The sequence below is a fragment of the Salvelinus sp. IW2-2015 genome, linkage group LG23 (assembly GCF_002910315.2).
Source record: "Salvelinus sp. IW2-2015 linkage group LG23, ASM291031v2, whole genome shotgun sequence".
Taxonomy (NCBI): Eukaryota; Metazoa; Chordata; class Actinopteri; order Salmoniformes; family Salmonidae; genus Salvelinus; species Salvelinus sp. IW2-2015.
In genome coordinates, this window is record NC_036863.1 from 39161969 (window position 1) to 39186039 (window position 24071).

The window sequence follows — 24071 nt, forward strand, 5'->3', positions numbered from 1 at the left end:
GAGAGATGGCCTGGAAGGCAGTTGGAGAGGTGGCCTGGAAGGCAGTTGGAGAGTGGCCGGAAGCGCTGGGGAAGGCGAGCGGGGGGCGGGCGGCGGAGGGCTGGAGGAGTGGCCTGAGGGGGGGCAGCTGGAGAGGTGGCCTGGAAGGCAGTGCGGAGAGGTGGCCTGGAAGGCAGCTGGAGAGGTGGCCTGGAAGGCAGCTGGAGATATTGGCCTGGAAGGCAGCTGGAGAGGTGGCCTGGAAGGCAGTTGGAGAGGTGGCCTGGAAGGCAGCTGGAGAGGTGGCCTGGATAGCAGTGGGCACAGTTGGCATACATCAGCTGCCCTCAAGAGATACACTGACAAGTTCTGCTCCTGCTCATCAATGAAGACCCCATTTCCACTACGGTAGCCTACAAGCTCTCTCGACCCCTTCTACAGTAGCTTCTTTCTCTCTTTGCAGAATCTGCACAGCATCACATGATATACGCCATACAACTTTGCAACCGATCTGATTGATTTCCCCTGCTCTGTTACATCATTTGACGCTCTTTTCAAAGTGTGGAGAGGTACTCCCGTCTTCTTCTTTTCCATGATCTAGGCATGCTGAAAGTAAAAGATAACATGTACCAAAACATCCAGCTTTAGTCTGGGTTAGTTGTAACATTTTCTCACAAGTTGTTACAACTTTAGCATTGCTAACTTTCATCAAATATCTCTACACAGACTGGTTATAAACCAGATATAAGTTTGCTGAATGAAACTACAAAGCACTTTATGCCATCACAAAAACAAATTTGGTCAAAATAATTACTTTCTTGCCTCAACATTTCTGTCAATAGAATTTGCAGAGTTTATCACAGGGACTTGCTTTTTCACGAGGGTTCAGGACTAAACTGAGCATGTGCACAGTGAATCATATGATTATACCTCGCTCCTGATTGGAGGAATTGTCCCGTGTTACAACCATCCCCGGTCTCCCCTAACACATTCAAGTGGTGTGGTAACACAAGACCACAATGTTGGTGTACTTTGTAATTGACTGTATGTCACACAGTAGAGAGATCTTTAACATAAGTATTCACCTCCCTTGGATTTCTTCACATTTTATTGTGTTACAAAGTGGCATTAAAATGAATTGAATTGTCATTTTTTGTCAACAATTTACTCAAAATATTCTGTAATGTAAAAAAAAAAAAAAAAAGACTAATAAACCTTGATTAGATAAGTATTCACCACCCTGAGTCAATATATGTTAGAAACACCTTTTTAYAGCCGTAGCCATAGAKTTTTTAAAGCAGATTTAAGTCAAAACTTACTTGGCCACTCAGGAACATTCACTGTTTTTCTGGTAAGCAACTCCAGTGTCTGCAGACTGAAGCAGGTTTTCCTCTAGGATTTTGCTTGTGCTTAGCTCCAACATGTTGTGTTTTGGATTTGCCCCAAACATAAGGCATTTAGGTCAAAAAGTGTATTATTTTGTGTTTAATGTTTTGTTGTTGCAGTATTACTTTAGTACCTTGTTGCATACAAGATGCATGTTTTGGAATATTTGTATTCTGTATATTTGTATTATTCTTTTCACTCTGTCATCTAGGTCATTATTGTGTAGTCACCACGATGTTGTTGATCCATTCTCAATTTTCTCTCATTACAGCCATTTAACTCTGTAGCTGTTTTAAAATCACCAATGGCCTCACGGTGATGGCATCCCTGAGCAGTTTCCTTCCTGTCCTGCAGCTCAGTTCAGAAGGACTACTGTATATTTGATGGGTCTAGGTGGTTTAATACATCCACAGCATAATTATTAACTTGACCATGCTTAAAGAGATATTCAATGTCTGATTTGTTATTGTTACCCATCTACCAGTCACTACCCGTCTTTATGAGGCTTCAAAAAGCTCACGTCTTTGTAGTTTAATCTGTGCTTGAAATTCTATACTTGGCTGAGGGACCATACAGATGTTGTATGTATGAGTGACAGAGGAATGGGTAGTTATTCAAAAATGATGTCAACCCATWTTATTTCACATGGTATCCATGTAACTTATTATGTGATTTGTTAAACCAACTTTTACCCTTGAACTAATTTATGCTTGCCTAAACAAAGGGGGTGAATACTTATAAACCACTATATTTTGAATTTTCTTCTCACTTTGACATTGAGTATTTTGTTTAGATCATTAACCAAAAAAAMACACAATTAAATCTATTTCAAACCCACTTTGTAATGCAACAAAATGTGAACAATTCTGAAGTAGACAATTATTGAGAAAAGTTATGTCCCTCCTTTTCACTAACACATAGCTGACACTGTCTCTTAATTTCTTTCTTTCCTAGAATTAAGTTTTAAGGAATACTTTTTTTAAACAAACAAAAAAAAACTTAAACCACCAGCAGGCCGGATTGGACCCACACGCGGGCTGGGCTGTATGCTTGACACCCGTTCTAGACTCGGGTAATTATCCATAGAGTATATTTGATGTTGTGCTGTTGTTGGGCTCTGAAACTTCAGATCTGTAAATAACAAGTCCTTCAAAGTGTTGCAACTTTTATTTGCCTGGTTTCCTTTGTTTTGACATTGTTTCGTTTTCATTGTTTGTTTCTTTGATAGGTTTTTGTCAGTCTAGATGTAGACATGTTGACAGTATTGTTTTATGTACCAAACTACAATTCATTAGTCCAAAATACATACCTGCATGCCCCATCCCCTCCAAAAGATTTATAACCAGCTGCCTGCTTTTGATAGTAAATGTATCACCCAGGTCCTCCCTCACACAAACGTACCTTTGAAGAAACCTGGAAACCGTTTATCATGTTCCCTCATTGCATAGCCAAGTCTCGGAGATGGAACCCTGCCTCAGTTCAGACCATCCATGGCCTGTGTTTCCATTGCATGGGTTTGCTTAACAGCTGCCTTTTACTCATGAAAAAATAACTTATTTACTTTTATAAATGTGACGTTCATTATGTTGGCTGCTAAAATGACACATGAACCTTCATATTCGTGACTCAGAATCTGTGTTTACACAAGCTGATTTTCCAATAAATAGCCTAGTCTTTGACCAATCAGATCAGACATTTTGCCAATAATTGGGCAAAAGATCAGAATTGGGCTACCTGTGTAAACGCATCCAGAGCACCAAAAGTAAGATTGGGGTCAGTTCAGATGTTGTTCCTGGCGGTCAAAGCTCAACTACCGTACTGCGCAAACGTTGATTCCATTGAATGTACTAAATTAATCCAAACATACATTCCCAAAGCACATGAACGTTGTTTAATCTTATCCTGGGAACTTCTGAGAGCCAGTTTCAATTGCTTACAGCCAGTTGGTTTATAAATGATCAGACTACATACAGCCTGTCAAAGGGTATTCTCCTGCACCAACGGGTGTAGTAAGCCATGCAGTATCAATAACACCGCTATGGCACTGGATCAGACACTTCATTTGATTCCAAAGTGTGCTTCCAGATTCAAGCCTTGCCAGCGGCTGACCATTTCCTATCAATCACAATCCGAGAGCCTGAGTGACGTGTCAAAACCACAGGAAGCAAACCTATTACTCAAAGCTAAGACAGAATACAGCTGAAATGCCACACCTGTATTTTCTACACCAACCAGTTACGTGATTGTTCATATGTTGTGAATATTGAACACGGTTCAACTTGGCTTTAACATATTGCACAGAACACAAGATATGAAAATAGATTTAAATGAATATACACGTTCAAACATTGAAGAACATATTCTACCAGCAAAAATAGCATCATAGACATGAACCCTTCAATACTTGCAGAATTGTAACTAAACGTAAAAAAACAAATATAAATGCTGCAATGATAAATTAGCTCTGATGGTACTTCACAATGCAAGTGGATATATTTATTCAATCATATACAGTAAMGTGGAAATTGATTGAAAAGTGTGATAAAAAAAGAGGGGGAAAAAAGAGTAGTACAGCATTCCACCAAATGTTGCCAAATGATGGAACATCCGACCATCCTCTTGAGCATTTGAAAACGTGTCAGTCTAGATTCTCTTCACTTGGGCCTCAAGCTCCTTATCAGTGTTCAGCGCAACAACATGAGTATGTCATTTCTTCTGGAAGAATCCCATAATAGAAGCCTGCTTAGTAGATTTATTACAGGCCGCAGCAGCTTTCTTACTTTTCTTCTCCTCTTTTTTGCCAGTTGATGGTTTTGGATTCTTCGGAGTTGGTTTACTGGTCTTAAAGTCATCCTCAGTCTCTGAGTAGGATTCACTCTCATAGCCTTTCTCAGTCACTGGAAGGTAGACAATATTTAAATGATTTTCAGATCAGACAGCCTATAGAATATATTTTTTATTTTGCATATAAGGAAGGGATTTAGTAACTTTGGGGAATATACAGTACCAGTCAAAAGTTTGGACAYACCTACTCATTCAAGGGTTTCWATATTTTCTACATTGTAGAACAATAGTGAAGACATCAAAACTATGAAATAACACATATGGAATCATGTATTAACCAAAAAAGTGTTAAAACAAATCAAAATATATTTTATATTTGAGATTCTTCGAAGTAGCCACCCTTTGCCTTGATGACAGCTTTGCGCACTCTTGGCATTCTCTCAACCAGCTTCATGAGGTAGTCACCTGGAATGCATTTCAATTAACAGGTGTGCCTTGTTAAAAGTTCATTTGTGGAATTTCTTTCCTTCTTAATGCGTTTGAGCCAATCAGTTGTGTTGTGACAAGGTAGGGGGGGGGTATAACGGAAGATAGCCCTATTTGGTAAATAGATGTAGAAAATGGTAAAAATAAAGAAAAACCCTGGAACGAGTAGGTGTGTCCAAACTTCTGACTGGTACTGTAAATAACCTTCATGTTTATGTCAGAGGAGTTGGGCCTAAGCAAAATGTTTTCATGTAAAAGTTGAATAGAAACAAATCTCCCAACTCAATAAATTACCCATGCATCCTTCGTCATCCACGAATGTGCGCGATTTCAAGACACGTCTTCTCTTCCTTCGTTTACAAGCTGAAAGCTCCTGCATGGACCGACAGGTAGTCGGTCACAAATTGGTGATTAAAACTAAATTAAACACGATAATTATATATCCTGCAACGTCAACAGTTTAGTACCCAAATAAAATAGCAGTAAAATGTGAAAGCTTACATCTGAATGTGAAACAGCAACTGGTTCTTTCTTTACTTGAATCTCAGGACTTGGTGATGGGTCCCTCTTTTCTTGCAACTGTGGAGGAGAGTCTGGAATAACTGTTAAAATAGAATAGTTCTGTTTTCAATCATGAAACAATTGAATAATGAAGTCCAGTGTGAATGTCAAGGGGAGCCCGAGYAATACGCTTCCCCTCCCTTTACAGCTGGGCTTACCCTCATCGTCACTACTGTCTGGCTCGGGCTTCTTTATCCTCCGTCTCTTCTTCCTCTGACTATCGTTCTTCTCCTCTTCACTATCCGAATGTTCAAGACGCTTGGTCTTACTATCGAGAGGAAAATATCCTGTTAAAGCATACTCCGTTCAAAATGTCAATGTTGACCACAAAGACAAGATAAAAAAAGGTTTTTGTTCTGAGATACTACACAACCATAGTGTCCCGAAAAATACTACCTTTTATAAATCGCTAAAGTACACATTTTACTTTTGTTAGGACAAAAGTTGTATATTCATWGAAGGACTCCTAGCAGGTTTAGTGATACACACCTTCTAATATCTTTCTCAACCACAGCATCCTTTGCTAGTTCCTCCTTGACAGGAGTCTCTGCTTTAGGAGGTGGACTTGAGGGCTTCTCATCCACTGAGGAGGATGTCTGGGCTATTTCTACCTCTTCCTTGATGGATTTGTCAGGTTTTTCTGTGGTGGATATACAGGATTTATCTTAAGAGATTTAAAGGACAATAGTAGTATTTACATGTGAAACTATAGAAAGACATCCACCATATACAGTGGGGCAAAAAAGTATTTAGTCAGCCACCAATTGTGCAAGTTCTCCCACTTAAAAAGATGAGAGAGGCCTGTAATTTTCATCATAGGTACACTTCAACTATGACAGACAGAATGAGAAAAAAAATCCAGAAAATCACATTGTAGGATTTTTTATGAATTTATTTGCAAATTATGGTGGAAAATAAGTATTTGGTCAATAACAAAAGTTTATCTCAATACTTTGTTATATACCCTTTGTTGGCAATGACAGAGGTCAAACATTTTCTGTAAGTCTTCACAAGGTTTTCACACACTGTTGCTGGTATTTTGGCCCATTCCTCCATGCAGATCTCCTCTAGAGCAGTGATGTTTTGGGGCTGTTGCTGGGCAACACGGACTTTCAACTCCCTCCAAAGATTTTCTATGGGGTTGAGATCTGGAGACTGGCTAGGCCACTCCAGGACCTTGAAATGCTTCTTACGAAGCCACTCCTTTGTTGCCCGGGCGGTGTGTTTGGGATCATTGTCATGCTGAAAGACCCAGCCACGTTTCATCTTCAATGCCCTTGCTGATGGAAGGAGGTTTTCACTCAAAATCTCACGATACATGGCCCCATTCATTCTTTCCTTTACACGGATCAGTCGTCCTGGTCCCTTTGCAGAAAAACAGCCCCAAAGCATGATGTTTCCACCCCCATGCTTCACAGTAGGTATGGTGTTCTTTGGATGTAACTCAGCATTCTTTGTCCTCCAAACACGACGAGTTGAGTTTTTACCAAAAAGTTCTATTTTGGTTTCATCTGACCATATGACATTCTCCCAATCTTCTTCTGGATCATCCAAATGCTCTCTAGCAAACTTCAGACGGGCCTGGACACTGTCTCTTATACACATCTAGATGTGTATAAGAGACAGAGGTCCCCCCGTGTGGTTCTGGGATTTTTGCTCACCGTTCTTGTGATCATTTTGACCCCACGGGGTAAGATCTTGCGTGGAGCCCCAGATCGAGGGAGATTATCAGTGGTCTTGTATGTCTTCCATTTTCTAATAATTGCTCCCACAGTTGATTTCTTCAAACCAAGCTGCTTACCTATTGCAGATTCAGTCTTCCCAGCCTGGTGCAGGTCTACAATTTTGTTTCTGGTGTCTTTTGACAGCTCTTTGGTCTTGGCCATAGTGGAGTTTGGAGTGTGACTGTTTGAGTTTGTGGACAGGTGTCTTGTATACTGATAACAAGTTCAAACAGGTGCCATTAATACAGGTAACGAGTGGAGGACAGAGGAGCCTCTTAAAGAAGAAGTTACAGGTCTGTGAGAGCCAGAAATCTTGCTTGTTTGTAGGTGACCAAATACTTATTTTCCACCATAATTTGCAAATAAATTCATTAAAAATCCTACAATGTGATTTTCTGGATTTTTCCCCCCTCATTTTATCTGTCATAGTTGAGTCTCTTATACACATCTAGATGTGTATAAGAGACAGCACTATATGTGATACTGTATGTGATATGGGATTGTTGAAATACTTACTGACTGCTTGTTTCGCAAAGAAGTTACTCACAGGATTTGTCTTCGCAGCAGGTTTAGTTTTGGAGGTCTCAACCTACAACAGCAAACAAATGTGACATCGCAAGTTAACATTACGTCTTGCAATTTTGAGCACATGTACACACTAACCAAAGAAACACAAACACATACCACAGGTGCATCCTCTTTCTGCTCCAATTTAATCTCTTTGCTCGAATCTTGATTCTGGGAGACATTCTTGGTTGCAAACATTCCCATAATGCCTTTGGGCTGCTTGGGGGTGGGTTTAGAGGCCAGATTAGAATGGTTTGCTTTGATTTGCTCCGTCTCTGGTGGTGGGGCCTGTGTCGTCTCACAGGCCTGCTGCACCTCTGCCGAGGACCTAGGCACCGCATCAGCACAACGAATTGCACTGTACCTGCAAATAGATATTATGTCCTGATAAATAGCCTAGGTCACTAAACCTTTGAATATTTCACCAAAATTTCGSCAATCTATTATTTCCACTTTAAGTGTAGTTTAAAATGTAAAGACCGATGTACCTGCTGCAATTTCTTAGATTCTCTTTCACAGCGTCATAATCAGCACTGTACAGAGGACCACTGTCTTTCAGCACAGCCTTCTGAACACTGTACACGTGTACGCTGACCATCAGGCTCATCTTTGACTTCGCATCTACAAAGGAAAGTGTGATAATGTGAGATTATGTTTTGGTGACAATTTCAGAACACTTCATATTCATCTTGATGAGAAGGAAACACCATATCAAATCAAGTCAGGAAATGAGGCAGGTGAACAGATCCCTAGTCAGTTAGGTGAATCTTTCCTTTCAAGCGCAATTCGATACACATCCATTGTAGATATGCCTTCAGAATATATTCCTACCTTGACTTATTCCACATTTGTGTTACAGCCCGAATTCAAAATGGATTAAATATATTTTCCCCCCACACATCTACACAAAATACCCCATAATGACAAAGTGAAAACATTTAGACATTCCCTCAGAAACATTCACTTCTTGGTAAGCAACTCCAGTGTAGATTTGGCCATCTGTTTTAGGTTATTGTCCTGCTGAAAGGTGAATTCATCTCCCGGTGTCTGGTGGAAAGCAGACTGAACCAGGTTTTCCTCAAGGATTTTGCCTGTGCTTAGCTCCATTCCGTTTATTTTTTATCCTGGAAAAACTTCCCAGTCCTTAACGATTACAAGCATACCCATAACATGATGCAGCCACCACTACGCTTGAAAATATGGAGAGTGGTACTGTGTAATGTGTTGTATTTGCCCCAAACATAACACTTTCTATTCAGGGAAATAAAAGTGAATTGCTTTGCCACATTTTTTTGCAGTATTACTTTTTATTCTGTACAGCCTTCCTTGTTTTCAGTCTGACAATTAGGTTAGTATTGTGAAGTAACTACAATGTTGATCCATCCTCAGTTTTCTCCTATAACAGCCATTATACTCTGTAACCGTTTTAAAGTCACCATTGGCCTCATGGTGAAATTTCCAAGTGTTTTCTTTTCACCTGTATCTTTGTAGATACACCATCCACTGCTTTTTTTTAATTTTTACTTCTACCCAGCTACCAATAGGTGCCCTTCTTTGTGAGGCATCGGACAACCTCCCTGGTCTTTGCGGTTGAATCAGTGTTTGATATTCACTGCTCGACTGAGGGACCTAATTGTATGTGTGGGGTACAGAGATGAGGTAGTCGTTCAATGTTAAAGACTATTATTGCACAAAGAGTGAGTCAATGCATCTTATTATGCACATGTTTACTCCTGCTATAACAAAAGGGGTTGAATACTTATTGACTGAAGACAGTTCAGCTTTATTTGTCATTAATTTGTCAAAATAACGAAAAACATAATTCCACTTTGACACTATGGGGGGTTTAGGTTATTGTGTGTAGAACAGACAAAAAAAATTAAATCACATTTAATACATTTTAAATTCAGGCTGTAACACAAAATGTGGAAAAAGACAAGGAGTGTGAATACCATTGAAGGCACTGATACGATACTGATAGTTTCAAACAATCTGGTTTGATTTAGCTTTTTGCCCCCCCACTGATTAACTTGTAATTTTAGCAACAGCAAAAATAGTTTGAGCTAGTAATATGTCAATATTTTTATATTGGCTTTGTCATAGCACATCATTAATGCACTTCAGTCACCATGTTATTTCAGCGGGCTCTCTCTCTTTGAAAAAACTTGAAGCCAATTCACAATGATATTGGGCTGGATGCTAATATGGGAAAACTGCTGAATGATCAGAGAAATTATAGTTGAAGCTTTTCTTTTAGGCTATTTACAGAAAAAGAAGTCCTGGACGCTTTGCTAGAAATAGACAAGAAATCCACAGGGGCCGACCAATTGCATCCCGGTCTGCTTTAGTGTGCGGGGCCCATCATTGTTGGCTTAACATCCCACATTTAACATTATTATCACGAGAGAAAAAAAAGCACAAAAAAAAAAGCATAGACATCAGCCTGTGCTGCCACTCCATAAGGGCGGGGTTAGTAGTGATCTTAAATCATTATCGCCCCGTTTCAAGGCTTCCTTGTCTAGCTAAGATTATTGAATCTTTAGTAAAATGTACAACTTTGCTCTTAAAAAAAAAAAAATTATAATCTGAGAAATGTATTTAGAATGTAAACCAATCAGGGTTTAGGCCTGGGCATAGCAGCATCACAGCAACCACTTTAGTTGTTCATGATCTTGTCCATGCTTTACACTAAAAATGAAATGCTGCTTTGTTTGTGGACCCGTCAAAAGATTTGATACTGCTGATCAGTCAATTTTATTGAATAAGTTGTCCTCGATAGGCATGAGCTCTGACGGCTGYTCATGGTTTCATGATTATCTAAGTGACAGAACTCAGGCCATCGTGATTGATGGGGTTAAGTCTGAATTTCTTGACGTACATAAAGGTGTACCACAGCGGGCGTTTTTGGGACAGTTTTTCCCTCACTATTTATATACACCATTGGTCAATCTGCAGTTCATCTACAGTGCATTCGGGAAAGTATTCAGACAGCTTTACTTTTTCCACATTTTGCTAAGTTACAGCATTATTCTAAAATGGATTTAAAAAACTAATCCTCAGGCCTCCCGAGTGTCGCAGTGGTCTAAGGCAGTGCTAGCTGTGCCACTAGAGATTCTGGGTTCGAATCCAGGCTCTGTCGGCAAGGATGTTCTTGTCCCATCGCGCTCTAGCGACTCCTCTGGCGGGCCGGGCACAGTTCACGCTGACACGGTTGTCAGGTGTACGGTGTTTCCTCCGACACATTGGTGCGGCTTGCTTCTGGGTTAAGCGAGCAGTGTGTCAAGAAGCAGTGCAGCTTGGTTGGGTTTCGATAGGTCGAGAGCCGTGCGTCCTTCGCCTCTCCCGAGTCCGTACGGGAGTTGCAGCGATGAGACAAGACTAACAACCAATTGGATACCACGAAAATGGGGAGAAAAAGGGGGTAAAAAAAATATTAAAATAACTTTCCTCAATCTACACACAATACGAAAACAAGTTGTTTGAAATTTTGGAAAATGTATTACAAATAAAATCTGAAATATTTTTTACATAAGTATTCAGACCCTTTGCTATGAGACTCGAAATTGAGGTCAGGTGCATCCTGTTTCCATTGATCATCCTTGAGATGTTTCTACAACGTGATTGGAGTACACCTGTGGTAAATTCAATTGATTGGACATGATTTGGAAAGGCACACACTTGTCTATATAAGGTCCCACAGTTGACAATGCATGTCAGAGCAAAAACCAAGCCATGAGGTCGAAGGAACTGTCCGTAAAGCTCCGAGACAGGATTATTCGAGGCACAGATCTGGGGAAGGGTACCAAAACATTTCTGCAGCATTGAAGCTCCCCAAGAACACAGTGGCCTTCATCATTCTTAAATGGAAGAAGTTTGGAACCACCAAGACTCTTCCTAGAGCTGGCCGACTGGCCAAACTGAGGAATCGAAGGAGAAGAGCCTTGGTCAGGGAGGTCATTCTGATAGAGCTCCAGAGTTCCTCTGTGGAGATGGGAGAACCTTCCGGAAGGGCAATCATCTCTGCAGCACTCCACCAATCACACCTTTATTGAAGAGTGGCAAGACAGAAGCTACGCCCGCAGTACAAGTCACATGACAGCCTGCTTGGAGTTTGCCAAAAGGCACCTAAAGGACTCTCAGACCATGAGAAACAAGATTCTCTGGTCTGATGAAACCAAGATTGAACTCTTTGGCCTGATTGCCAAGCGTCACGTCTGGAGGAAACCTAGCACCATCCCTACGGTGAAGCATGGTGGTGGCAGCATGAACGGAGAAAATAACAGAGATCCTTGATGAATACCTGCTCCAGAGCGCTCAGGACCGCAGACTTGGGTGAAGGTTCACCTTCCAACAGGATAACGACCCTAAGCACACAGCCAAAACAATGAAGGAGTGGCTTCGGGACAAGTCTCTGAATGTCCTTGAGTGGCCCAGCCAGAGCCTAGACTTGAACCCGATCAAATATCTCTGTAGAGACCTGAAAATAGCTGTGCAGCAACACTCCCCACCCAACCTGACAGAGCTCGAGAGGCTCTGCAGAGAAGCAGGGGATAAACTCCCCAAATACAGGTGTGCCAAGCTTATAGCGTCATACCCAAGGAGACTTGAGGATGTAATCGCTGCCAAAAGGTGCTTCAACAAAGTACTGAGTAAAGGGTCTGAAAAGTTATGTAAATGTGATATTTCAGTATTTAATAAATTATCAAAATTCTAAACCTGTTTTTGCTTTGTCATTATGGGGTAGTGTGTGTAGATTGATAAGGAAAAACATGTATTTAATACATTTTTGAATAAGCCTGTAATGTAACAAAATGTGGAAAAAGTCAAGAGGTCTGAATACTTTCCGAATGCACTGTATATGCAGATGATACTACTATGTAAGCCATTGCCCCGACTGTTGATCTGGCTGTGTCAAAACTAGTCAGAATTTATAGCTGTGCAGGAATCCCTTGACAATTTTAACTTGTGCTTAATACGGGCAAAACAAAATGTTTTTAAACTCTCATAAGAATGTTTCAGATGAACTACATGTTCACTCATTAGATGGCTCACCAATCACACCTGTTCCCGCATATAAATACTTAGGCATTTGGATCAGTTTAGGACGACTCATAATAATGGCCGGAACGGAGCTGATGGAATGGCATCAAACACATGGAAACCATGTGTTTGATACCATTCCACTGATTCCGCGCCAACCATTACCCACGAGCCAGTTCTCCCCAATTAAAGTGCCACCAACCTCCTTTGATTTGGATTGATATGGAGTTGACGTTTAAAAAATAAAAAACATATAGATGAGCTGGTTAAGAGGCCAAGATTTAAAGTTGTCTTTTTCTACCTAAACAGATAATGCCTCTAAGCAGTAGGAAGCAGATTATTCAGTCAATCTTTATCTGTTCTTGATTATGGTGACATTATTGATCAAAGTGCAGCTGCTACCTTTGGATGCCCTTTTTTGATACTCACCACTGCATCCTGTATCAAAAGATTGACGGGTCTTTAGCAGGCCAGCCAATCTCTACATTGTTTAGAAGGCCCTACTTCATAAACGTCCAGCTTMACGAACTATGCTGCTGAAGTATATGTATGGGAGTTGCTTAACCCGTTCACACGATTGGTTAACTCGAGGTTCCTAGGGTCTCCGACAAGTGCTCAGCATATGTGGGAAGCTTGTTGAGAGAATGCCAAGAGTGTGCAAAGAAAATAGTAGAAATAAATAAAAACCCTTGAATGCGTAGGTGTCCAAACTTTTGACTGGTACTGTATGTGTGTGTGTGTATATTAGAGGTCGACAGATTATGATTTTTCAACGCCGATACCGATTATTGGAGGACCAAAAAAAGCCAATACCGATTATTGGAGGACAAAAAAAAAGCCGATACCGATTAAATCGGTCGATTTTTATATAGATAGATATCTATGTGTGTAATAATGACAATTACAACAATACTGAATGAACAATGAACACTTTCATTTTAACAGAAATAAAATAAATTTAGTCTCATAAATAATGAAACATGTTCAATTTGATTTAAATAATGCAAAACCAGTGTTGGAGAAGAAAGTAAAAGTGCAATATGTGCCATGTAAAAAAGCTAATGTTTAAGTTCCTTGCTCAGAACATATGAAAGCTGGTGGTTCCTTTTAACATGAATCTTCAATATTCCCAGTTAAGAAGTTTTAGGTTGTAGTTATTCTAGGACTATTTCTCTCTATACCATTTGTATTTCATAGACCTTTGACTATTGAATGTTCTTATAGGCACTATAGTATTGCCAGCCTAATCTCGGGAGTTGATAGGCTTAAAGWCATAAACAGCGCTGTGATTCAAGCATTGCGAAGAGCTGCTGGCAAACGCAGGAAAGTGCTGTTTGAATAAATGCTTACGAGCCTGCTGCTGCCTACCACCGCTCAGTCAGACTGCTCTATCAAATATAAAATCAGACTTAATTATAATAAACACACAGAAATACGAGCCTTAGGTCATTAATATGGTCAAATCCGGAAACTATCATTTCGGGGGGAAAAAAGTTTATTCTTTCAGTGAAATACGGAACCGTTCCGTATTTTATCGAACGGGTGGCAACCCTAAATCTAAATATTGCTGTTACATTGCACAACCTTCAATGTTATGTCATAATTATGTAAAATTCCGGCAAATTAATTACGGTCTTTGTTAAGAAGAAATGGTCTTCATACAGTTGGCAACAAGCCAGGCGACCCAAACTTCTGCAAATACCGTGACTCTGCTTACACTGAACACAAGAGAAGTGACACAATTTCAGGCACCACATTGATTATATGCAGCCCAGGAGAAGCTAGTAATATCATCAACCATGTGTAGTTAACTAGTGACTATGTTAAGATTGATTGTTTTTTATAAAGATAAGTTTAATGCTAGCTAGCAACTTACCATGGCTCCTTGCTGCCTGCACTTGCGTAACAGGTGGTCAGCCTACCACGCAGTCTCCTCGTGGATTGCAATATAAATCGGCCATAATTGCCGATTGTTATGAAAAGAAATCGGCCCTAATTAATCGTCCATTCCGATTAGTCGGTCGACCTCTAGTGTGTGTGTGTGTGTGTATGTATGTATGTATGTATATATAAAATTGGTATTTTTTGAGGGGGGTGTATAATGTGTATATTCATGTTGTATCATACAGGGCACATTTGAAGAAAAAAATACCTAGGTGTCAATGGGTCATCCCATGTAAAATAAAAGGATAAATTCAAAAAAATCTAAATTCTAATACAGCTTTAGATTTCACCCAGTCTCAAAAGTTAACGGTTTTGATAATTTGGAACTTGCAAAATGATTGCTGTCCTTGTCAGGAAATTACAATTTTACCCTGTTCATGTAAAAATGACCAAATGCACTTGTAGATCAATACACAGTTACACGCATAAAGGTTTGATAGGCTACAGAAGGAGAGGACACATCAATAGTATGTTTCATAGCCTTTGAATCAATTTTCTGACCAATGAATACTTCATTCGGATCGGTTTGGACTCCAGGGGACCGATGCACTCATATCTTAAACATTTGAAACGGTATCGATGCATATCGGTGAATTGTTAAATCCTTACAACTTACCCTCCARCTGATCCTCTCGCACTACTGACACCTTGTGACTCTGAAAAGAAAGCATTCAAAAAAACATTGAAAAGACCTAAGCCCTGCGTAAAACACTGGAACTAAAACAAAGCAAGAATCCTAAGTCCAAATAGGCTCACTGCTGTATGTCATTCTGAAGGGGCATGATGAGCAGTTGTGTGCATTGTTCATAAAAATTGGCATTTTGGCTTGTTCTCTTACCGTGGTACCATTCTCAACAAACTTGCCAGACACAAGGTAGGTAGCATGGAGCCGAGCAGAGCCTTCTTTCCTCTTTTGATCCAAGTAATGGTAGAGCATTCTGAAATAGACACATTGTGATGGACCCATAGACTCATTTACAKGTGGTGGTTTAAACACAACAAAACGTTGGAAGGCAAGTCATGTGGGTGGTTCTGGATAACGTTACTCACTGTTTGGCTAGGTTGACATGGACCCCAAGGGTGAGACTCAGCCATTTGTAGGTCACCTGTTTGAACACACACAAGAACACAACAGTCTGTTGTCAACATAGATGTGGCCGGGATGCATTAAACTCGGGTTAACCCAGAACTAAAGTATTGCGTACTTGGTCAGATGTTTACGCAGCTAACGTTGTCTGTCCACGAGAGATTAGGGATGCATAACTAACTACAGTACCTAACGACGTAATTTACATCACAACAATGTATTTAACCCTGAGAGCTTTGCAAGCTCTGGTGTATTCCTATCTTCTAGGATTGCAGCGCCAACCTTCCYCAATTCAACCAACTGTAGCTAGTTAGCTAGTCTCAAAATGTGGGGCCTGATGATGCTGTCCAAAGYCACTGCACCATTCAAGCTGGGCGAGTGATGGCTAAAGTTAGCTAGCTAGCCTGAGCACAGTCAGATAGCTACTGTAGTTAACTTGTATTGGCCCCAGCAGCAAGCTAACAGTAGGTGGATAGATCGAGATATATTAGTTAACTAGGTGACTTACGATTTTATTCTGGTCGTTGACAAATTCATCAATATTATCCAAGTAAAGGTCATCCATTGCGCAATGTATGTAGCTAACAGGTAGATAGCTCTTCTACCTCTGTTTCAGGCGGGAAGGGAAGACACTGACGTCACTGACGCGCTTTATTTACTTTCTTTCATCCGTTAGCGTGGGATACGTTAGCGTGGGATATGTTCAAGAGCATCAATTGTTCAGAGTCTGTGCATTGCATTTGTACAGAATCATCATGACACACAAAGTTGATGCYATATCACATTGGTCCCTTGAAAGATGGACAGTTTTATAAACTCATTTATTAACACAGATGTTMTTGATACCCAGCTGAATTACAAAAGTATTCCACAAGCCTGGGTGACAGCCCAGGAAATTTGCAAGATCCACTGTCAACCTCTTGTCAAGGTTGAATAAAGTTTAAACAGCTATTTGAATTAATATGACAGACTATCAAGGCWAACAAATGCATGATGTCATACATTACAGTTGTAATAGGCTAAAGAAACTCAATAAAAACGTTTTCCCTTCAGCCAAAAAATTATTTGAAGTTGATCATAATTTGTAGCTGATCAATAACTTGGAAGAAGAATGTTTGGTTAATTGTTTCATGTTCAAATTTGATAAAAGTAACAGAGTTTGTGAATCTCTACTTGTCTACTTCCGGATAGCGGTCCTCTCACACTCAATACGTGCTGCCTGCTCCACTGCTTTCATGTGAACCATCTTGTAGCCTACTTTTTCTTCATAGTCAGCAAAGTCAAAGCCTCTTCCTTGAAAAACACCCTTGCCCTCTAAGACGCTGGCTACAAAACAAACAGGATTACATATTCAACAAATACTATTACATACAATAGATATGCACTTCATGTAATTGATGAGGATAAAAATAGGTTTAGTAGACCTACCTACTTAGAGGGATTTCGCTGATTGTTGTCCTCTCCTTTATTTATATGAGCATCTCAACTATTTATCCTCTCTGCTGTATTGGTCTCAGATGATAGATTTCCAATCTGAGAATTAAAGATTGTTTTTTCATTATTAAATATGGATGACTGACATTACTTTTGAAGCAGATACCTCGTAACAGATCAAATCATGTGTTGACATTTTCATTAGGCACATCCTTCAATAGTTATTCACATAGCTCACCTTTTTTCCCCCTCTTCTATATGGTTTCTCTATGCAATCAAGATTAGGTTTGGGATTTCTTTAAACTTGGAGATTCTTGAGTGTTTGTTCCAACATTYTCATTATATGTTCTATTCCTGTATGACACACATTTACATTACTTAAGGTACTGCAGTGTAGCATTGAAATTGCACAAAATTGCTTTGACTCGTAGAAAAACTAGACGTCAAGTAATCATAAAAGGGCTCTCACCAATGTTTGGCAACCAATAGCAATTTATAGCCTCTGAATTTTCCTGGAATATCATTTGACTCATTTTTCTCAAACTCTTTGACTTCTGTCGTCAGATAGCAGATGGTATTCAGATTCGTGTAAATCTGTAACCTGAGAACAAGTTAACTATTATGCTCATGCCACCATACTGTACATAGGCATGTTAAACCACAAAGCAAATAACTATCCTCCTGAATATCATGAGACCATGAAAATCACCTGTGTCACAAATACAGGAGGTTAGTGACATCTTAATTGGGGAGGGCAGGCTCATGGTACTTGCTAGAACAGAATAGATGGAATGATATCAAATACTTCTAGCAAATGGTTGTGTTTGATACCATTCGTGCTGTCCTGCCATTATGAACCAGTGAAGGCTCCTCAGAGGAAGGGGAGGACCATCCTCAGTGAATTTCATAAAAATAGTAAACCACTGAGACAATAGTTGAACAGGTTAACAAATTAATTTTTTCAAAAATGAGTGAGTGTCACTTTTTCCCCCCTTAATTTTCACTTAGCAAATGCAGTTGGCTAGTTTAGTTACTCAAACACCTGGCTTTAACAGAGGTATGCTATGTTAACTAGCTGGCTATCCAACAAAACACTAGAACTCTAAGGTTAGCTTTTGGTTTTACAAATTKCCAATCTGCTTACTGACTGTACACTGTAACGTTACAGCATGATTGTAGTGTGTTTACTAACACGTTAGTTCTATTACCTACGCTGACTAGGACGTTACTTTAGCTAATATGGGGACAACAATGTAGGCTGTGTGTAGCRGTTATGACATGATTTGGCTTGGAATGGTTCCCCCCCACCTGGTCACATACAGCTGATGTGTTCATTGAAATCCACAAACGAAGGGGAAAGGTGAAAGGATGAGTACATAGAGGCGAGAAGGAATACAATGACGCTGCTATGAAAGTGAGCTTTGTTTATTCGTGATCAGGGGTTTATTCATTCCGACGATTCTGTTGAAAAACATTTCTTAAACGGAAGCAAATACAATGGGGATTAAAAAAAACTTGAATTTGTCATATAGAAACGTGTTTGTAACTGTYGGACTAATGATTACACCCTAGATAAGACAGCTGCAGGCAAGGCAGTATTGAATGTGTCACTAATATCAAATTACATAAACTAGGTTGTAGCAACATCATGGTGGGTATAGGGAACATTTGAGAATCATGTAATAGCCTAAACCCATCAATGTTACATTGAACTGGGTGAATAGAATATGACTGACATCCAACACGCTGTAAAAAAGGAAATGCTCATGGAAAAAAATWAATCTTCCTCCATCATAAACGGCACTGACCGCCTGTTATGAAAAGTTCTCCCCTCAGCAGCCACCACAAAGAATGACTCAATTTTGGAAGGTGTCATCTGATGACAACTGTGATCTTCAACATCTTTCATCGCCAGAGAGCCAGCAGCTTCAAAGAGCATCAATAAAGGCACCTTTGGAATTTATTTTTACCTAAAGAGAAAGATGTTCATCAATTAGTTTCAATAAACTGCTAGCTTGCCTGCCCCGGTCTGCTAACTGCTAGCCCCTGCTAACTGCTTGCTAACCCGGTCTGCTAACTTGCCAGCCCCGGTCTGCTAACGTGGTAGCATCGGCCTGCTAACTGTCTGAATCACCGTGTCCCCAGTCAGCCCAACCACTCACTGGACCCATATGTTCACTTGGCTACGCATGCTTCTAATGTCGATTTGCCTTACCCATTACTGTCCTGGTTAGTGATTACTGTCTTATTTCACTGTAGAGCCGCTAGCCCTGCTCAATATGCCTTAACCAACCATGTAGTGCCACCTATATATGCGATGACATCACCTGGTTTAAACATCTCTAGAGACTATATCTCTCTTCATTACTCAATGCCTAGGTTTACCTCCAATGTACTAACATCCTACCTTACCTTTGTCTGTACACCAYGTCTTCAATCTATGCTATTGTGCCCAGAAACCTGCTCCTTTTACTCTGTTCCGAACGTGCTAGACAGCCAGTTCGTAAAGCATTTAGTCGTACCCTTATCCTACTTCTCTGGTGATGTAGAGGTTAATCCAGGWCCTGCAGTGCCTAGCTCATCTCCCACTCCCCAGGTGCTCTCATTTGTTGACTTCTGTAACAGGAAAAGCCTTGGTTTCATGCATGTTAACATTAGAAGCCTACTCCCTAAGTTTGTTATACTCACYGTGTTAGCACTCTGCCAACCCGGATGTCTTAGCTGTGTCTGAATCCTGGCTTAGGAAAACCACCAAAAACCCTGAAATCTCCATCGCTAACTTTCACATTTTCCGCCAAGATAGAACTGCCAAAGGGGGCGGTGTTGCAATCTACTGCAAAGATAGAACTCTGCAGGCTGTCTTACTATCCAAGTCTGTACCAAAACAATTCGAGCTTCTACTTCTAAAAATTAACCTTTCCAGAAACAAGTCTCACTGTTGCCGCTTGCTATTGACCTCCCTCTGACCCCAGCTGTGCCCTCGATACCATATGTGAATTGATTGCCCCCCCCATCTATCTTCTGAGCTCGTGCAACTAGGTGATCTAAACTGGGACATGCTTAACACCCAAGGCTATCCTACAATCCAAGCTTGATACCCTCAATCTCACACAAATGATCAATGAACCTACCAGGTACAACTCCAAATCCATAAACACGGGCACCCTCAGATGTCATGCTAACTAACTCACCCTCCAAATACACCTCTGCTGTTATCAATCAAGATCTCAGCGATCACTGCCTCCGACCAAACCTCACTGTCAAACGCTCCCTAAAACACTTCTGCGAGCARGYCTTTCTAATCGACCTGRCCGGGATAYCYTAAAATGACATTGACCWCATCCCGTCGGTAGATGATGCCTGGCTATTCTTTAAAAGTGCCTTCCTCACCATCTTAAATAAGCATGCCCCATGTAGAACTAGGAATAGATATAGACCTTGGTTCACTCCAGACCTGTCTGCCCTTGACCAGCACAAAAACATCCTGTGGCGTTCTGCATTAGCATCGAATAGCCCCTATGATATGCAAATTTTCAGGGAAGTTAGGAACAAATATACACAGGCAGTTAGGAAAGCTAAGGCTAGCTTTTTCAAACAAATTTGCATCCTGTAATACTAACTCAAAAGTTCTGGGACACTAAAGTCCATGGAGAATAAGAGAACCTCCCAGCTGCACACTGCTCTGAGGCGAGGAAACACTGTCACCACCGATATATCCACTATAATTGAGAATTTCTATAAGCATTTCTCTACGGCTGGCCATGCTTTCCACCTGGCTACCCCGGTCAACTGCCCGGCACCCTCCACAGCAACCCGCCAAAGCCCCCACCATTTCTCCTTCACCCAAATAGCTGATGTTCTGAAAGAGCTGCAAAATCTGTACCCGCTTTCTAAAATTCTGCTGAAAATTGTTGCAACCCCTATTACTAGCCTGTTCAACCTCGTTCGTATCGTCTGAGATTGCCAAAGATTGGAAAGCTGCCACGGTCATCCCCCTCTTCAAAGGGGGAGACACTCTAGACCCAAACTGCTACAGACCTATATCTATCCTACCCTGTCTTTCTAAGGTCTTCGAAAGCCAAGTTAACAGATTACCGACCATTCCAAATCCCACCGTACCTTCTCCGCTATGCAATCTGGTTTCAGAGCTGGTCATGGGTGCACCTCAGCCATGCTCAAGGTCCTAAACGACATCATAACCGCCATCGATAAGAGACATTACTGTGCAGCCGTATTAAATCGACCTGGCCAAAGCTTACGACTGTCAATCACCAGATTTTTATTGACAGACTCGACAGCCTTGGTTTCTCAAATGATTGCCTCGCCTGGTTCACCACTACCTCTKATAGAGTTCAGTGTGTCAAATCGGGGGCCTGTTGTCCGGACCTCAGGCAGTCTCTATGGGGGTGCCACAAGGTTCAATCCTCGGGCCGACTCTTCTCTGTATACATCAATGACGTTGCTCTTGCTGCTGGCGATTCTCTGATACAACTCTACGCAGACGACACCATTCTGTATACTTCTGGCCCCTCTTTGGACACCGTTAACAAACCTCCAGACGGGCATCAATGCCATACAACTCTCCTTCAGTGGCCTCCAACTGCTCTTAAACGCAAGTAAAACTAAATGCATGCTCTTCAACCGATCACTGCCCGCAACTGTTCGCCCGTCCAGCATCACTACTCTGGACGGCTCTGACTTAGAATACGTGGACAACTACAAATACCTAGGTGTCTGGTTAGACTGTAAACTCTCCTTCCAGACTCACATTAAGCATCTCCAATCCAAAATTAAATCTAGAATCAGCTTCCTATATCGCAACAAAGCATCCTTCACTCATGCTGCCAAACATACCCTCGTAAAACTGACCATCCTACCGATCCTCGACGATGTCATCTATAAAATAGCCTCCAACACTCTGCTCAGCAAACTGGATGCAGTCTATCACAGTGTCATCCGTTTGGTCACCAAAGCCCCATACACTACCCACCATTGCGACCTGTACGCTCTCGTTGGTTGGCCCTCACTTCATACTCGCCGCCAAACCCACTGGCTACAGGTTATCTACAAGTCTCTGCTAGGTAAAGCCCCGCCTTCTCAGCTCACCATAGCAGCACGCGCTCCAGCAGGTATCTCACTGGTCACCCCCAAAGCCAATTCCTCCTTTGGTCATCTTTCCTTCCAGTTCTCTGCTGCCAATGACTGGAACTAACTGCAAAAATCACTGAAGCCTCATATCTCCCTCACTAGCTTTAAGCACCAGCTGTCAGAGCAGCACAGATCACTGCACCTGTACATATCCCATCTGTAAACAGCCCATCTATCTACCTCATTCCCATACTGTATTTATTTATCTTGCTCCTTTGCACCCCAGTATCTCTACTTGCACATTCATCTTCTGCACATCTACCATTCCAGTGTTTAATTGCTATATTGTAATTACTTCACCACCATGGCCTATTTATTTCCTTAACTCCCTTAGCTTACCTCATTTGCACTCACTGTATTATTGACTATGTTTTGTTTAGTCCATGTGTAACTCTGTGTTGTGTGTCGAATTGCTATGCTTTATCTTGGCCAGGTCACAGTTGCAAATGAGAACTTGTTCAACTAGCCTACCTGGTTAAATAAAGGTGAAATAAATAAATTTTAAAAGTGAGTCACTTAGACCAAAATGCAGTGTTTGAATAATATTGAAATGAAAACAGATTGTGCAGTCATATTTAACTTACCAGGTGAATGYAAAGCCAAAATGTGGATCATTTGTTTTGCATTTGAACCTTTCGTTTGGAATCAATACATAATATCAAAAGGGGATTTCACAACTTCTGGCATCAGTTTCCTAGACACAGAAATCCTAGTCCTGGACAAAAAAGTATTTACAATGGCTATTCTCTATTGAGGATGGTTTTAGTCAAGGCTTAATCTGGGTCTTGGAAACCAGCCCCCGATGTCTTCTTGCACCCAATTCTAATACTCAGCCTTTCCTGGAGGAAGTAAGTCAACAATACAGGGTCACCTGGATGGAAATACAATGAATGATAAGCAAACATTTAAGTTAATAAAATCTGTGTTAATACTAGAATGGACTATTTTACAAAAGCTCAAATTCATAGCTAATAATGGCTTCACATAAGTATAGAGTTAGCATACCACTTCCCCTGTGTGGTCAGTGGGTGAGTGAATAACAAGCTCACCGAGCATAGGAAAACACAGCTACAGACACCAGTGCTTCTTCCTCAACAATCTGGAGGCAATAACGAGACTTCACTGACTCAGTACATAGTCTTCCCGAAATATATCTTGACGATGTACGTACCTTATTGTCAGCCACATTGAGGAAACAAAGCTCTGGTAGTAGCAAGCAGTACGCTCCATACAATTCCCCTCTGTCCTCAGCCCCAGTGTCAAGAAATGTGAGTGGGGGAATAGTTTTTGGATTGACCACACTCATCCTATAAGAGACAAAAACATGCAGAAAACAAGTAGTACGTGTTGGCTTTATAGAGCATGAAGTAGTAATAAAAGCAAATTGAGCAAAATCAACTTTATACAAGCCAGCTACGTTATTTTGACAATATAGTATACCAACCATTAATGTATTCAGTCTCCAACCCCTCAGAGACAGGAGGATTCCCGAAGTCCTGTTCATCACAATTTTGTTTGTGAGACACCTGCTGGTGTTGCAAATATCCCTTTTGTTGCAGGTTCCGCCATAACACCTTTACTTCAATCTTTTGTCTTGCCCGTTCACCCTCTGAATGGCACACATAGACAATCCATGTTCCAATTGTCTCAAGGCTTAAATATCCTTCTTTAACCWGTCTCCTCCCCTTCATCTACACTGATTGAAGTGGATCTAACAGGTGAAATCAATAAGGGATCATAGCATTCACCTGGTCAGTCTATGTCAGTGGTTCCCAACTCCAGTCCTTGAGTAACTCCAAAAGCACACATTTGTGTTGTAGCCCCAGACAAACGTACCTGATTCAACTCATTGAGGGCCTGATGATTAGTTGTCAAATTGAATCAGGTGTGCTTGTCTGGGGCTACAATGAAAATGTGTACTGTTGAGGATA

The 24071-nt window shown here is 40.9% G+C and overlaps 1 protein-coding gene and 1 long non-coding RNA gene across 5 annotated transcripts; both read right to left on the minus strand.

Annotated features, from left to right (window-relative positions):
* Positions 1–3675: 3675 nt before the first annotated feature.
* On the minus strand, positions 3676–16193 carry pold3 (polymerase (DNA-directed), delta 3, accessory subunit). Of its 4 annotated transcripts, none has more exons than XM_023968618.2 (12): positions 16067–16193; positions 15522–15577; positions 15310–15409; positions 15088–15127; positions 7976–8108; positions 7605–7851; positions 7437–7509; positions 5686–5836; positions 5355–5464; positions 5137–5228; positions 4930–5008; positions 3676–4262 (listed from the first exon to the last, which is right to left on the minus strand). In XM_023968618.2, exons 1-12 carry the CDS (start codon positions 16121–16123, stop codon positions 4072–4074), a joined length of 1329 nt encoding a protein of 442 aa, XP_023824386.1. In that variant the 5' UTR covers positions 16124–16193; the 3' UTR covers positions 3676–4071. The 4 variants fall into 4 exon arrangements, with proteins under 4 accessions (XP_023824386.1, XP_023824384.1, XP_070290713.1 ...); XM_023968616.2 differs by having other exon boundaries at positions 5137–5237; XM_070434612.1 differs by having other exon boundaries at positions 5686–5860.
* Positions 16194–18434: 2241 nt separating this feature from the next.
* Positions 18435–23746, minus strand: LOC111950260 (uncharacterized). The gene is made up of 3 exons (XR_002875473.2): positions 23585–23746; positions 23312–23447; positions 18435–23011 (listed from the first exon to the last, which is right to left on the minus strand). It is a non-coding gene; the product is annotated as an uncharacterized lncRNA (long non-coding RNA).
* Positions 23747–24071: the final 325 nt, after the last annotated feature.